Below are 12,104 nucleotides of genomic sequence, written 5' to 3'. Positions count from 1 at the left end.
CTACTGATTATCACATTAATAACAGACAAAGACAAACATTAGTCATGAGTAACTGCTGCAAAAGGGATATCAAACTAAATATGTGAGTTCTGGAAGAATTAATGCTGGCATCAGATTTACTGACATTAATGCCTTACGACACAACTGAATCCTTCAATTCATCTGTACCTCTCTCCATCTTTCTAACTTCCCAAACCGCACTAGGGAATCTGATATCATTCCCCAAATTTAATTTCATGAAGCATTTAATTTATGAGACATGTTCAAGTTCTAAGGTCTCTGAATTCTTTTTTCACAAACAGTGAACTCTTGTCATATCTCAACATGTAATCTCCCTGCAACTTTACACACTTTTCACATCAATACCACAATTTTATAGCTACTGCAAAAACTTCCTTAGGAGTCTGTTTTCACCATTACAAAGTCGTAGATACAATTGTGGCACAGCTGGAGAGTGTACAACTACAGTGAGCGTTTTTTATTGTTGGAGAAACCCAAAAATCACCAGCAGCCATATCAGGGAAGAAGCCTGAGAAACCATTTCAAAGTTATCTACCCATTACACTGTTGCATTGTCTTGATGAAAAACAAAATAACTGCCCCCAGTCATGTGACTATGTTGTTTGACTGGCTGGTGTGAAGCCAAAATTATTTTATTTCATTGTCACATGGCAATCTTTGACGTGTTGTACTGATGGATGCACATTCGTAGCAACATCACCATATGTTTAACTCAAATGGTAATGAATTTAAATGGGTATCACACCATGCACATGGAGAAAACAAATGATTATTTGCTATTTTGCTGTTTCTGTGATGAAAATGTCACAATTTATAGTATCAAAAACACTTCTCATTGCAGCCGCTAGAGTTGTGTGTACAGTGTAATGCTGCCTTTTTTTTTTTTTTTTTTTTTTTCCATACAAATGTGCCCGTATATTTGAAACCAAACTTTACGTTTCTATCTGCTCCCAGTTCTGAGAAAGAAAATCAGAGATCTTAGAACTTGAGTGCACCTTGTACTTATCTAATTTAGAACCTCTATTCATTTGCCCTTTCTTTTTTACTTTTTTATGTTCTTTGTTTGCTTTGACTGTTTTGTTCCTGCTTCTTTTCTATGTGTAGTTTGTGACTCATAGAGAATGATGTATAGGAGAGAATTTAATTTTAGAAATAGCCTTGGATTTAAAAATGTCAGTTTGATGGTTTCACTTTTGTTGCTAGTAGTTAAAAATTTTCTCTCCTTAATTTCTTATTGTGCAAGTAGATTAAATGAAATTTGATGGCTTTCATATTTACCTTAAAATATGTTATTGCAGATGCAACAAACACTTTATTCTTGTCACATTATTTTATATAGGCATAAAAACAAAGGTACACACTGACACTGATGCAAAAGGTTGCTTTTAAAATGAAGGACAGGTTAATCTATTTGACTCCCTCTAATTTTCATTACATTATTAAGGATACATATACAGCATATCGCAATTCTTTAACTTCAAGCAACTACAGAATACAGTATAGTCATCCAGTCTATGGTAGTTTTGAACTTGCCACACTTCTGAGCAGTACATTTGGTTTTTGCTTGTACTCTTTCTAGAAGGATCTTGTACATAATATTTACACAAATAATAAGCATTTTCTTGAAAAGAACCCAATCTCTTTGAGTACATATGCCACTGCTGTAGACATCAGATAATGTGCATGCAGTGTGAGATTAATGTTTCGAGAAAAAAACATCTGCATTAGTCATCATTGTTGTCATTTTTATTATTTGCAGAAACTCACCCAGCTTAGAAATGCATTTACTTCTATTTTCAAGTTTAAAAATGTCTTTGAAGCAGTCAGTTCAGATCCAGTGTGTAGTTTTACCACATTGTGCTGAACAAAGGAACCCATTTACTGCAGGTTGCCAAATTAATTTCTGTATAAAATAAACTACCTCTGTGCCACCTTTGTTTCTTTATACTCTGCCATGTTCACATATTGCACTCTTCCCTTTAAGTAAATTAATATAATTGTATTTTGAAAGCAGTTTGAGAGACACACAAAATTCTGGGAAAACATTTCCAACTTTCATAATGTACACAACAGAGTTAAATGGAAACATGAAACCCTTGCCTGCTCTGAGGGCCACATGTGTGTGGCTAGTATTCATTAATCCCCACTGAATGCACATAGTCCAGTATCTAAGCCACAGAAGAAAGATTTAGTACTCAACAATAGCAACATTTTTAAAAATATATATAATAAAAATTGTTAATAATGTCTTAAATTGTCAATAATTATAATGTAGGATACAATACACAGTTTATTATCAGTAAACATCAGAATTTTTACTGTATTTCATGAAGGAAGTCATTTACATTATTATAACACAGGTTGCCTCAAACAAAATAATTTCCTTACAATCTATGACTAGAAGAAATGGATGACAGCTGGTAATATGCCCCTATATTTAAACTATGGAAAACCTTTCAGGACACATTGACATTTGTCACCCAAGGTTATTTCTTTGAGACATATTCTCAGTGAATCCTGGTACAGGCAAAGATAACAAAGAAGTGTGAGGTAAAATATTTCAGTTACTGCCATTCACTTTTAAACATTTGCAATATATTGATAAAATTAAGTCAACATGGATCTGAGAAAAATTATTTTTTTCTCTTGAATATGATAATTTACATTAGCATGTTAAAAACAGCCAGTGCAGCTGTTTGTGAGAGACTACATACGTCTTCACACATTCATCATTTTATAGATATACTTCAGCAGTACGTTCACAACTGCAAATATGCCACACATGAAATCTATGGGAATGATGTTATATTTTGCTGTGAAAATACACTCATTACACTACATTTATTAAACACATCCAGAGTAGCTACAAACTAGTAAGTTTTGTTTAGAAACTTCCTGGCAAATGAAAATTGTACCCTGGACTGGGACTCAAATCCATAACATTGCCTTTGCATGCAATGTTCTACCCAACTGAGCTATCCCTCTATGACTCATGACCTGACCTCAAAGCTTCAGTTCTGCCAGTACCTACCTCCTTCTTCTCAAACTTAATTATGTAAGTTTTGCACTTTCACCTTAGTTATGCTGTATTATGCACATATGTGTTGAAATGTAGAAACCAGAAGTAATCACAGTGCAACCTGAAAACTTGTGTGTTTGTATCACAACTGTCACAGAAGAAAAAAGAAACAGTAAAGTCTATGGTGCACAGCCTGTGACTGGGCTATTGGCCTGACTGTAAGTAGAGTGTGACCTTTCTTTGCCACAGTACTTGGAGGGAGAGAATGGCATGCCCATTGTTCTAGCTGCTCTTTATTCTTGGTGAAGATCACCAGTACTCATTTGATAGTAGGCTGAGTGGACCTGGGGCATGCTGGTGGGACTGGAATATAGACAAATCCCCACCCCCATCTGGGACTGAATCTGGGGCTTCCAGGGCCAGAGTCTAGTGCTTTACACACTAGAACACCATGACCATGGGTGCATATAGATTTATATTACAAAATTCATTGTCAGTGGACATCAAGATGTTTGGAAGTGATAGTGTTACATCCAACTAATCATATCTCACCTACACAATGTTATGAACCTACTCTGGAATAAAGGAGACGACTAACCGAAAGGCAGAAGCACTGTGTCACCACCAAGTACACTATCAAAAGGTACAGGGCTTTGCTTTGCTAGCAGTTGACTGCCAGCTCTTTGCTTTGTACTAGGGTGAGGTGAGGGTTGGGGGGTACAAGTTGGGGTGGGGTGAGGGATGGAGAGAGGGAGGTGATTGGGAGTAAGCGTCTAGCAGCTCATGGGAAAGTGTGGAGCCATCTGTAGCTAGCTACGGGTGCAGGTAGAGGGGGCAGATGGCAGGCAGCTGGGAACACAGTTTCACAGACTAGGGTGTGAGATGGCAACCTGCAGCACAAAACTCCCTTGCCCAGCATGCTGAAGGCCTCACAAAGGCCATTGCAGACAGGCAATACCCCCATACCTAATACACAAACAGAACTCCTATGCCATCTCCCCCCCCCCCCCCCACATACACACACACACCTGACCCTCACATACATCTCAAGAACCAAACACAAAAAAGCACCCCCCTTGTCACCCATTACCACCCAGGAGTGGAACAACTGAATCACGTCCTTCAACAGTGCTTTGATTATCTATCATCATGCCCTGAAATGAGGGACATCAAACTCAAGATACTTCCATCCCCTCCCAGAGGGCAGTGTTCTGCCACCCACCCAATCTCCACAACATGCTAGTCCATCCCTATGCCACTCCCACCCCAAACTCCTGCTACTGGGATCACACCCTTGTGGAAAACCAAGATGCAAGACCTGCCCTATCCATCCGCCCAGCAGCTCCTACTCCAGTCCCATCACAGGCTTATTCCACCCCATCAGAGGCTGGACTACCTGTGAAAGCAGCCATGTCTTGTACGAGCTCTGCTGCAACCACTGCACAGCATTTTATGTTGGTATTACAATCAACCAGAATGAATGGTCACCACCAAACTGCTGCAAAAAACAAAGTAGAACACCCAGTGACACAACATGTTGCAGAGCATAACATGCAAGATGTCAGTGGCTGCTTCACAACCTGTGCCGCATGAATCCTCCCCACCATCATCAGCTTTTCTGAGCTGCGCAGATGGGAGCTATCTTTACAGCATGTACTTGGCTCCCGTAACCTCCCTGACCTAAACCTATGGTACTCACTGTCACCCCCACCCAATAGTTTGTGTGTGTGTGTGTGTGTGTGTGTACACCATTCCCTATCTCAGTACCCCTGCCCAATATGTGTCAGCTAGTTGTGTGCCACTATCTCACACCCTAGTCTGCAAAATCGTGTGCCCAGCCATCTGCCACCTGCCCTCTATACCAGCATCCCTAGCTAGACCACAGATGACTCTTCACTTTCCCATGAGCCACTGGAAACTTTCCCCGAACACCCTTCCTGCTGACTGCCTCTCTCCATCCTTCACCCCACGCCATCCTGAACCCTCACCTCACCTCACTGTGGGCTGAGAAAGAGCTAGCAGTTGAATGAGCATGGTGTAGGGAGGTAGGTGTGAGGATTTGACTGTGTGTGCTATACACAAGTAAAAATTTTGTACTTTTTCCATAAAAAGGCTTGGAAGAATACTGTAAGAGTGATATGTATGTATACAAACACCTTGAAATTAGGTGAACACAAACCAGCATCCCAAATGAAAAAAAGCTAAGATAATAAGGTAAGCTATTTGAAAATTGATAATAAAATTACATCATTTAAGACACTGAAACAATTAGGGAAATAATTTTCAAATTATTCACCCTGACATTTATGTCAAAGTAAATAACATTTCTTCATTTATTACCTTGCTTAGAGGAAAACGTGCAAGTCTTTGACATATCACAGTGTTTCCAGTGATAGTAGACTCATTACATTTATTTTTGAGCTTATGTAAAAGTAACTTTAGGGTGACAGTGTTGTGATACACATTTCAAAAAACAAGAAAAAACAATTTTCTGTATGAGGCAACCTGTACAAGTTATTGACAAAGATGTTTAAATACCTCCAATTTTTTTGAATTTCAAATCACTTTTGCCAACTTCATAATTATGAACTATTTGCCTCAAAAACTGGCCACAATGGACTGTATTGTCTCTGAATCCTATGATGATTCCTGGCAATGCCTACAGGTCATTTCCATGCTGCCAGGTGTGGAAGAGGTCACCTGCAACATAATTTGCATACTGGTAGTCAATAATTTAGTTATGTGACAAATAGAGATTACTCTCTTTATAAAATATTGTTTTTTATTATCAGTAAACCTGTTATTGTTATTACATGAAATAAAGGCGAGACTTTACTCTGTGATACGATCAGTCAAGATAATGGTCTTACAACCAATAAGACTGTTATTTTTATCGAATGAAATAGTGGTGAGGTTTTGTGAGCTATGTGGTCTCTCGAAAAAACTGTAGAAGGCTATTATATTCATACAATACTTAATACATCAATTGCTATTTTCATTCACAAGCTGTAATCGGATACATGAACCACTTTAACAACAAAAATATTAGCTAACACATAAATGTGTAGATGTACAACAGATTATTATTTTCCCACTAACTATGCTCATGCGGTATGCACTCTAATATGGCTGGTATCTATCTAAGAAGAAATTTAATCCTACATTTAGTAAGCTATATTGACTTCTACTTGAACACAGTAAGATCTGTTTTGTTTTATCTGACAAATACTATAAAGGCAAGCATCCAAAATGTATCAAGAAATGAAGGCTAACCTAATGTTTTAGCTTTGCCAGGAACACCAGATGTTCCACCCTTCATTACTGTGAGAAGTTTATAACTGCATATAATTATGTAGGAGCTCATAGTTTCTGATAGTGATGCTGCACAATGTCTTCTTATGTACTCTGACAATTCCCCCTACATTCTTATCACAATGTTTTGAGAATGTTTCTCACTTCTGCAAGCATCAGGTGCTGTCTGTGTACTGAGTCAGACAGCTATTGTTTATTTATATGTGCTGATTAGACCATCCTATCACTTTCCTTAGTCTTGTATTTGAATTTCCATATGCTGTCAATTCTCGAAAGCTTCTGTTTACCCTAAATTTCTGTACAATATGCAATCCCAGGCTTTTTTCACCTTGTAGCATGTATTTGTGTTGATAATTTTTACTGGAAAACTTTATTGAAGATAAAATTCAACATATCAACCTAAATGGGAAATAACTGACAAAGGTGAAGGTAATTTCAGAAGTACCACAAGGAAATGCTTACAATAATGAATGGTTTAGTAGATAGTGTCAGAAGCTACATGAGGCTGTTTGCAGACAAAACATATGACTACAGGAAAGCAGGTATAGCAGAAGACTGCAGAGGATTGATGTTTGATGCAAGGACTCGCTGTTGACACCAAACATAAATAAGTATAATATACCAAGCGGGAAAGCGCCGGCAGACAGGCACATGAACAAAACACACAAACACACACACAGAATTACGAGCTTTCGCAACTGGCAGTTGCTTCGTCAGGAAAGAGGGAAGGAGAGGGAAAAATGAAAGGATGTGGGTTTTAAGGGAGAGGGTAAGGAGTCATTCCAATCCCGGGAGCGGAAAGACTTCCCTTAGGGGAAAAAAAGGACAGGTGTACACTCGCACACACACACACACATATCCATCCGCACATACACAGACACAACTGTGTATGTGCGGATGGATATGTGTGTGTGTGTGTGTGCGACTGTACACCTGTCCTTTTTTTCCCCTAAGGGAAGTCTTTCCGCTCCCGGGATTGGAATGACTCCTTACCCTCTCCCTTAAAACCCACATCCTTTCATTTTTCCCTCTCCTTCCCTCTTTCCTGACGAAGCAACTGCCAGTTGCGAAAGCTCGTAATTCTGTGTGTGTGTTTGTGTGTTTTGTTCATGTGCCTGTCTGCCGGCGCTTTCCCGCTTGGTAAGTCTTGGAATCTTTGTTTTTAATATATTTTTCCCATGTGGAAGTTTCTTTCTATTGTAAGTATAATATACTGCACACAAATATGCAGAGAAATTCAGTACTTTTTGATTACACTGTTGGTGACACATATTAGGAAACAGTAACTGTGGTAAAATAACTAGAAGTAAAGATCTGACGCAATCTAAAGTAGAATGATAGTATAAAACAGGTTGTAAGAAATGTAGATGCCAGGCTGAGATTCATTGAAAGAATCTTAAGGAAATGCAATTCATCCATGAAAGAAGTGTGTTACTAAACATTTTTTGGCTAATTCTCAAGTACTTTTCATCAATATGGGATCCGCACCCCATTGGATTAACAGAAGAGATAGTGATGACCCAACGAAGAATGCTGCATTAAGTCATGGGGTCATTTAGTAAGCATGTGTGTGTTACAGAGATGCTCAACAAAGTTTAGTGGCAGTTGCTAGAAGAGAGGCATTGTGCATTATGAATTTACTGTAGAAATTCAGATAGTTAGCTAACATGTTACTGCCACTCCTGTATGACTCACGAAATGATGGCAGTGAGAAAATCATAGAAATTAGAGCTCATACAGAGTACAGTCAGTCAGTCTTCCCATGCACCGTTCATGAAAGAAACAGAAGAAGGGGTGAAAGGTAGTGGTACCAGAAGTACACTCCACCACACTATAAATAATGGTGGGTTGTTGAATATGGACAATATTATTAAAAAGATAGTTGCTATTTATAGCAGAGATATTAAGTTGCAGATAGGCACAACAAAAACACTGTCTCTCTCTCTCTCTCTCTCTCTCTCTCTCTCTCTCTCTCTCTCTCACACACACACACACACTCACACACACACACACACACACACACATGACCATAGTCTCTGGCTGCTGAAGCCTGACTGGCAGGTTCTTCATTTTACGTCTGTTTTGCTTGTAACACATCCATAAACATTTCAGCAAATACACAAGATTTAAATGAAAGCTGGGAACTATAAGTCACATACAAGCGTCATGCAATATAAGCAGAAACTGAAAATGAAACATTTATGGTCACAATACTGTGTCTTAATAGATGTTTGCTAGTTCCATAGAATGTCATCATGATACTGTTCTACAAAAATGACATTTTTTCTCAGTAAAATACTGAAAATTTCTCCAAGAAGTCTGGGTTAGCAAGTAATAATGGTTTCGATTCCTTTTTAAAATTGTTTCCATTATGTATCAGAAGTTCTAATTCGCTGCAAATGTGGTAATGTAGCTTCGTGACAGCATAATTTGCTACTTATACATAAGGGTAAGGTTAAGTTATGGATAGTGGATGTTATTTGCATTTGCAGTGCTATTTTTCTAATGTAAAAATGGAACTCACACAATCTTGCTCATGGAATGCTGTAGGAAGCTTCAGAGGAACAATTTTTGTCATTTTCAAACATTGCTTTAGTAACTGACATCATTTTTGTGTTTGTTGCTCATGTCATGTGGACACTATAATGCCTTGCAGTGCCAAGTGCTGATATATAGTCACCCTAAGTTGTGTATCTTCAAAGTGTTAAAACGTACTCTACCAAATCAAAAATTCTACTTCATAGAATGTTACATGTTTGCTATGTAATCAGTAACTACATGTGATAATAATTAGTAAAATTATTTTGGAGAATACCCTCAGAATTCCTAAAGACCCTATGCCAGCCTAAGGAATTATCACAATATTTGACCAATAAAAAGTTGTTTTACTCACCTTGGTTTTGTGTATACTGAGGTCATCTTGGAACTAGACTAACTGTGAACAACAAATCTCATTTTCTGTCCCAGCCAGATGAATTATAAAACCAAGATTCTTCTCTGCTTTTTGCCCAAGAAGTCTCTAAGGAATTTTCCTGGAACATGCCATTAGTGGACAATTAATAACTATTTAATAGTTCATGCCCATATTTTAAAAGATGACTCAATTATGAACAATGAATTTGAGATAGTGTTCCATAAAATATTTCTGCTTTTCAAAGTTGAACTTGCTTCGCCAAACTTTATTTTCAGTACCTTTAATGAGCAGAAAAACAAAAGGAAACAGATCTTGGGTGTTTATGTTAAATGCATAAATCTGCAAAAATATGCAAATATACTTTTATACTCTGTTGTCAGGAGAAAGAAAATTGCCATCCTGAGGGTCGGAGAGTGGAATGTCAGATCCCTTAATCGGGCAGGTAGGTTAGAAATAAAAAAATAAAAAATGGATAAGTTAAAGTTAGATATAATGGGAATTAGTGACGTTCAGTGGCAGAAGGAACAAAACTTCTGGTCAGGTGGATACAGGGTTATAAATACAAAATCAAATAGGGGTAATGCAGGAATAAGTTTAATAATGAATAAACAAATAGGAATGCAGGTAAGCTGCTACAAACAGCATAGTGAAGGCAGTATTGTGGCCAAGATAGATACAAAGCCCACACCTACCACAGTAGTACAAGTTTATATGCCAACTAGCTTCACAGATGATGAAATTTACGATAAGATAAAAAAAAAGAATCATGAAAGAAGGCTGTATTCAAGGAAGAAGCCTGGAGCTACTGGAAGGTTTCAGATAGATTATATAATGATACAACAGAGATTTAGGAACCAGGTTTTAATTGTAAAACATTTACAGGGGCAGATGTGGACTCTGACCACAGTCTATTGGTTATGAACTGTAGACTAAAACAAAGAAACTGCAAAAAGGTGGGAATTTAAGGATATGGGCCCTGGATAAACTGACAGAACCAGAGGTTGTAGAGACTTTCAGGGAGGGCATTAGGGAACAATTGGTAAGAATGTGTTAAAGACATACAGTAAAAGAAGAATGGGTAGCTTTGAGAGATGAAATAGAGAAGACAGCAGAGGATCAGGTAGGTAAAAAAGACGAGGCCTAATAGAAATCTTTGGGTAACAGAAGAGATACTGAATTTAATTGATGAAAGGAGAAAATATAAAAATGCAGTAAACGAAGCAGGCAAAAATGAATACAAGCATCTAAAAAATTAGATTGACAGGAAGTGCAAAATGGCTAAGCAGGGATGGCTAGAGGACAAATGTAAGGATGTAGAAGCGTATGTCACTAGAGGTAAGATAGATACTGCCTACAGGAAAATTAAAGAGACCTTTGGAGAAAAGAGAACCACTTGCATGGATATTAAGAGCTCAGAGTAAATCCCAGTTCTAAGCAAAGAAGGGAAAGCAGAAAGGTGGAAGGAGTATATAGAAGGTCTATACAAGGGCGATGTTCTTGAGGACAATATTATGGAAATGGAAGAGGACATAGATGAAGATGAAATGGGAAATATAATACTGTATGAAGAGTTTGACAGAGCACTGAAAGACCTAAGTCGAAACAAGGCCCCAGGAGTAGACAACATTCGGTTAGAACTACTGATAGCCTCAGGAGAGCCAGAAAAACTCTACCATCTGGTGATCAAGATGTATGAGACAGACAAAATACCCTCAGACTTCAAGAAGAATATAATAATTCCAATCCCAAAGAAAGCAGGTATTGACAGATGTGAAAATTACCAAAATATCAGTTTTATAAGCCACGGCTGCAAAATACTAACAAGATTTCTTTACAGACGAATGGAAAAACTGGTAGAAGCCGACCTTGGGGAAGATCAGTTTGGATTCCATAGAAAAGTTGGAACATGTGGGGCAATACCGACGTTACATCTTAGAAAGTAGATTAAGGAAAGGCAAACCTACATTTCTAGCATTTGTAGACTTAGAGAAAGCTTTTGACAATGTTGACTGGAATACTCTCTTTCAAATTATGAAGGTGGTAGGGGTAAAATACATGGAGCAAAAGGCTATTTACAATTTGCTCAGAAACCAGATGGCCGTTATAAGAGTCGAGGGGCATGAAAGGGGAGCAGTGGTTGGGAAGGAGTGAGACAGGTTTGTAGCCTCTCCCCGATGTTATTCAATCTGTATATTGAGCAAGCAGTAAAGGAAACAAAAGAAAAATTCGGAGTAGGTATTAAAATCCATAGAGAAGAAATAAAAACTTTGAGGTTCGCTTATGACATTGTAATTCTGTCAGAGACAGCAAAGGACCTGGAAGAGCATCTGAACAGAATGGACAGTGTCTTGAAAGGAGGATATAAGATGAACATCAACAAAAGCAAAATGAGGTTAATGGAATGTAGTTGACTTAAATCAGATGATGCTGAGGGAATTGGATTAGGAAATGAGATGCTTAAAGTAGTAAATGAGTTTTGCTATTTGGGGAGCAAAATAGCTGATGGTGGTCGAAGTAGAGATGATATAAAATGTAGACTGGCAATAGCAAGGAATGCGTTTCTGAAGAAGAGAAATTTGTTAACATCGAGTATAGATTTAAGTGCCAGGAAGTCGTTCCTGAAAGTATTTGTATGGAGTGTAGCCATGTATGGAGAGAAACGTGGATGATAGTTACTTTAGACAAGAGAATAGAAGGTTTTGAAATGTGGTGCTACAGAAGAATGCTGAAGATTAGATGGGTAGATGACATAACTAATGAGGAAGTATTGAATAGGATTGGGGAGAAGGGAAATTTGTGGCACAACTTGATTAGAAGAAGGGATCAGCTGGTAGGACA

General features: G+C 38.0%; 1 protein-coding gene across 3 annotated transcripts in view; it reads right to left on the bottom strand.

Moving 5' to 3' along the window:
* Positions 1-1,429: 1,429 nt before the first annotated feature.
* The window catches only part of LOC126266998 (homeobox protein OTX2-B-like), a 278,020-nt gene continuing 267,345 nt past the window's right edge, over positions 1,430-12,104 (bottom strand). For all 3 annotated transcript variants that reach the window (XM_049971757.1, XM_049971755.1, XM_049971756.1), the window contains exons 6-7: positions 9,246-9,384; positions 1,430-5,740 (exon numbers count right to left, since the gene is read on the bottom strand). In XM_049971757.1, coding sequence (XP_049827714.1) covers positions 9,304-9,384 — 81 coding nt within the window. In that variant the 3' untranslated portion in view covers positions 1,430-5,740; positions 9,246-9,303. The remainder of the gene's footprint in view (positions 5,741-9,245; positions 9,385-12,104) is intronic.

The sequence above is a fragment of the Schistocerca gregaria genome, chromosome 4 (genome assembly GCF_023897955.1).
Source record: "Schistocerca gregaria isolate iqSchGreg1 chromosome 4, iqSchGreg1.2, whole genome shotgun sequence".
Lineage (NCBI taxonomy): Eukaryota > Metazoa > Arthropoda > Insecta > Orthoptera > Acrididae > Schistocerca > Schistocerca gregaria.
This window is presented reverse-complemented; position numbering and strand designations above follow the sequence as displayed.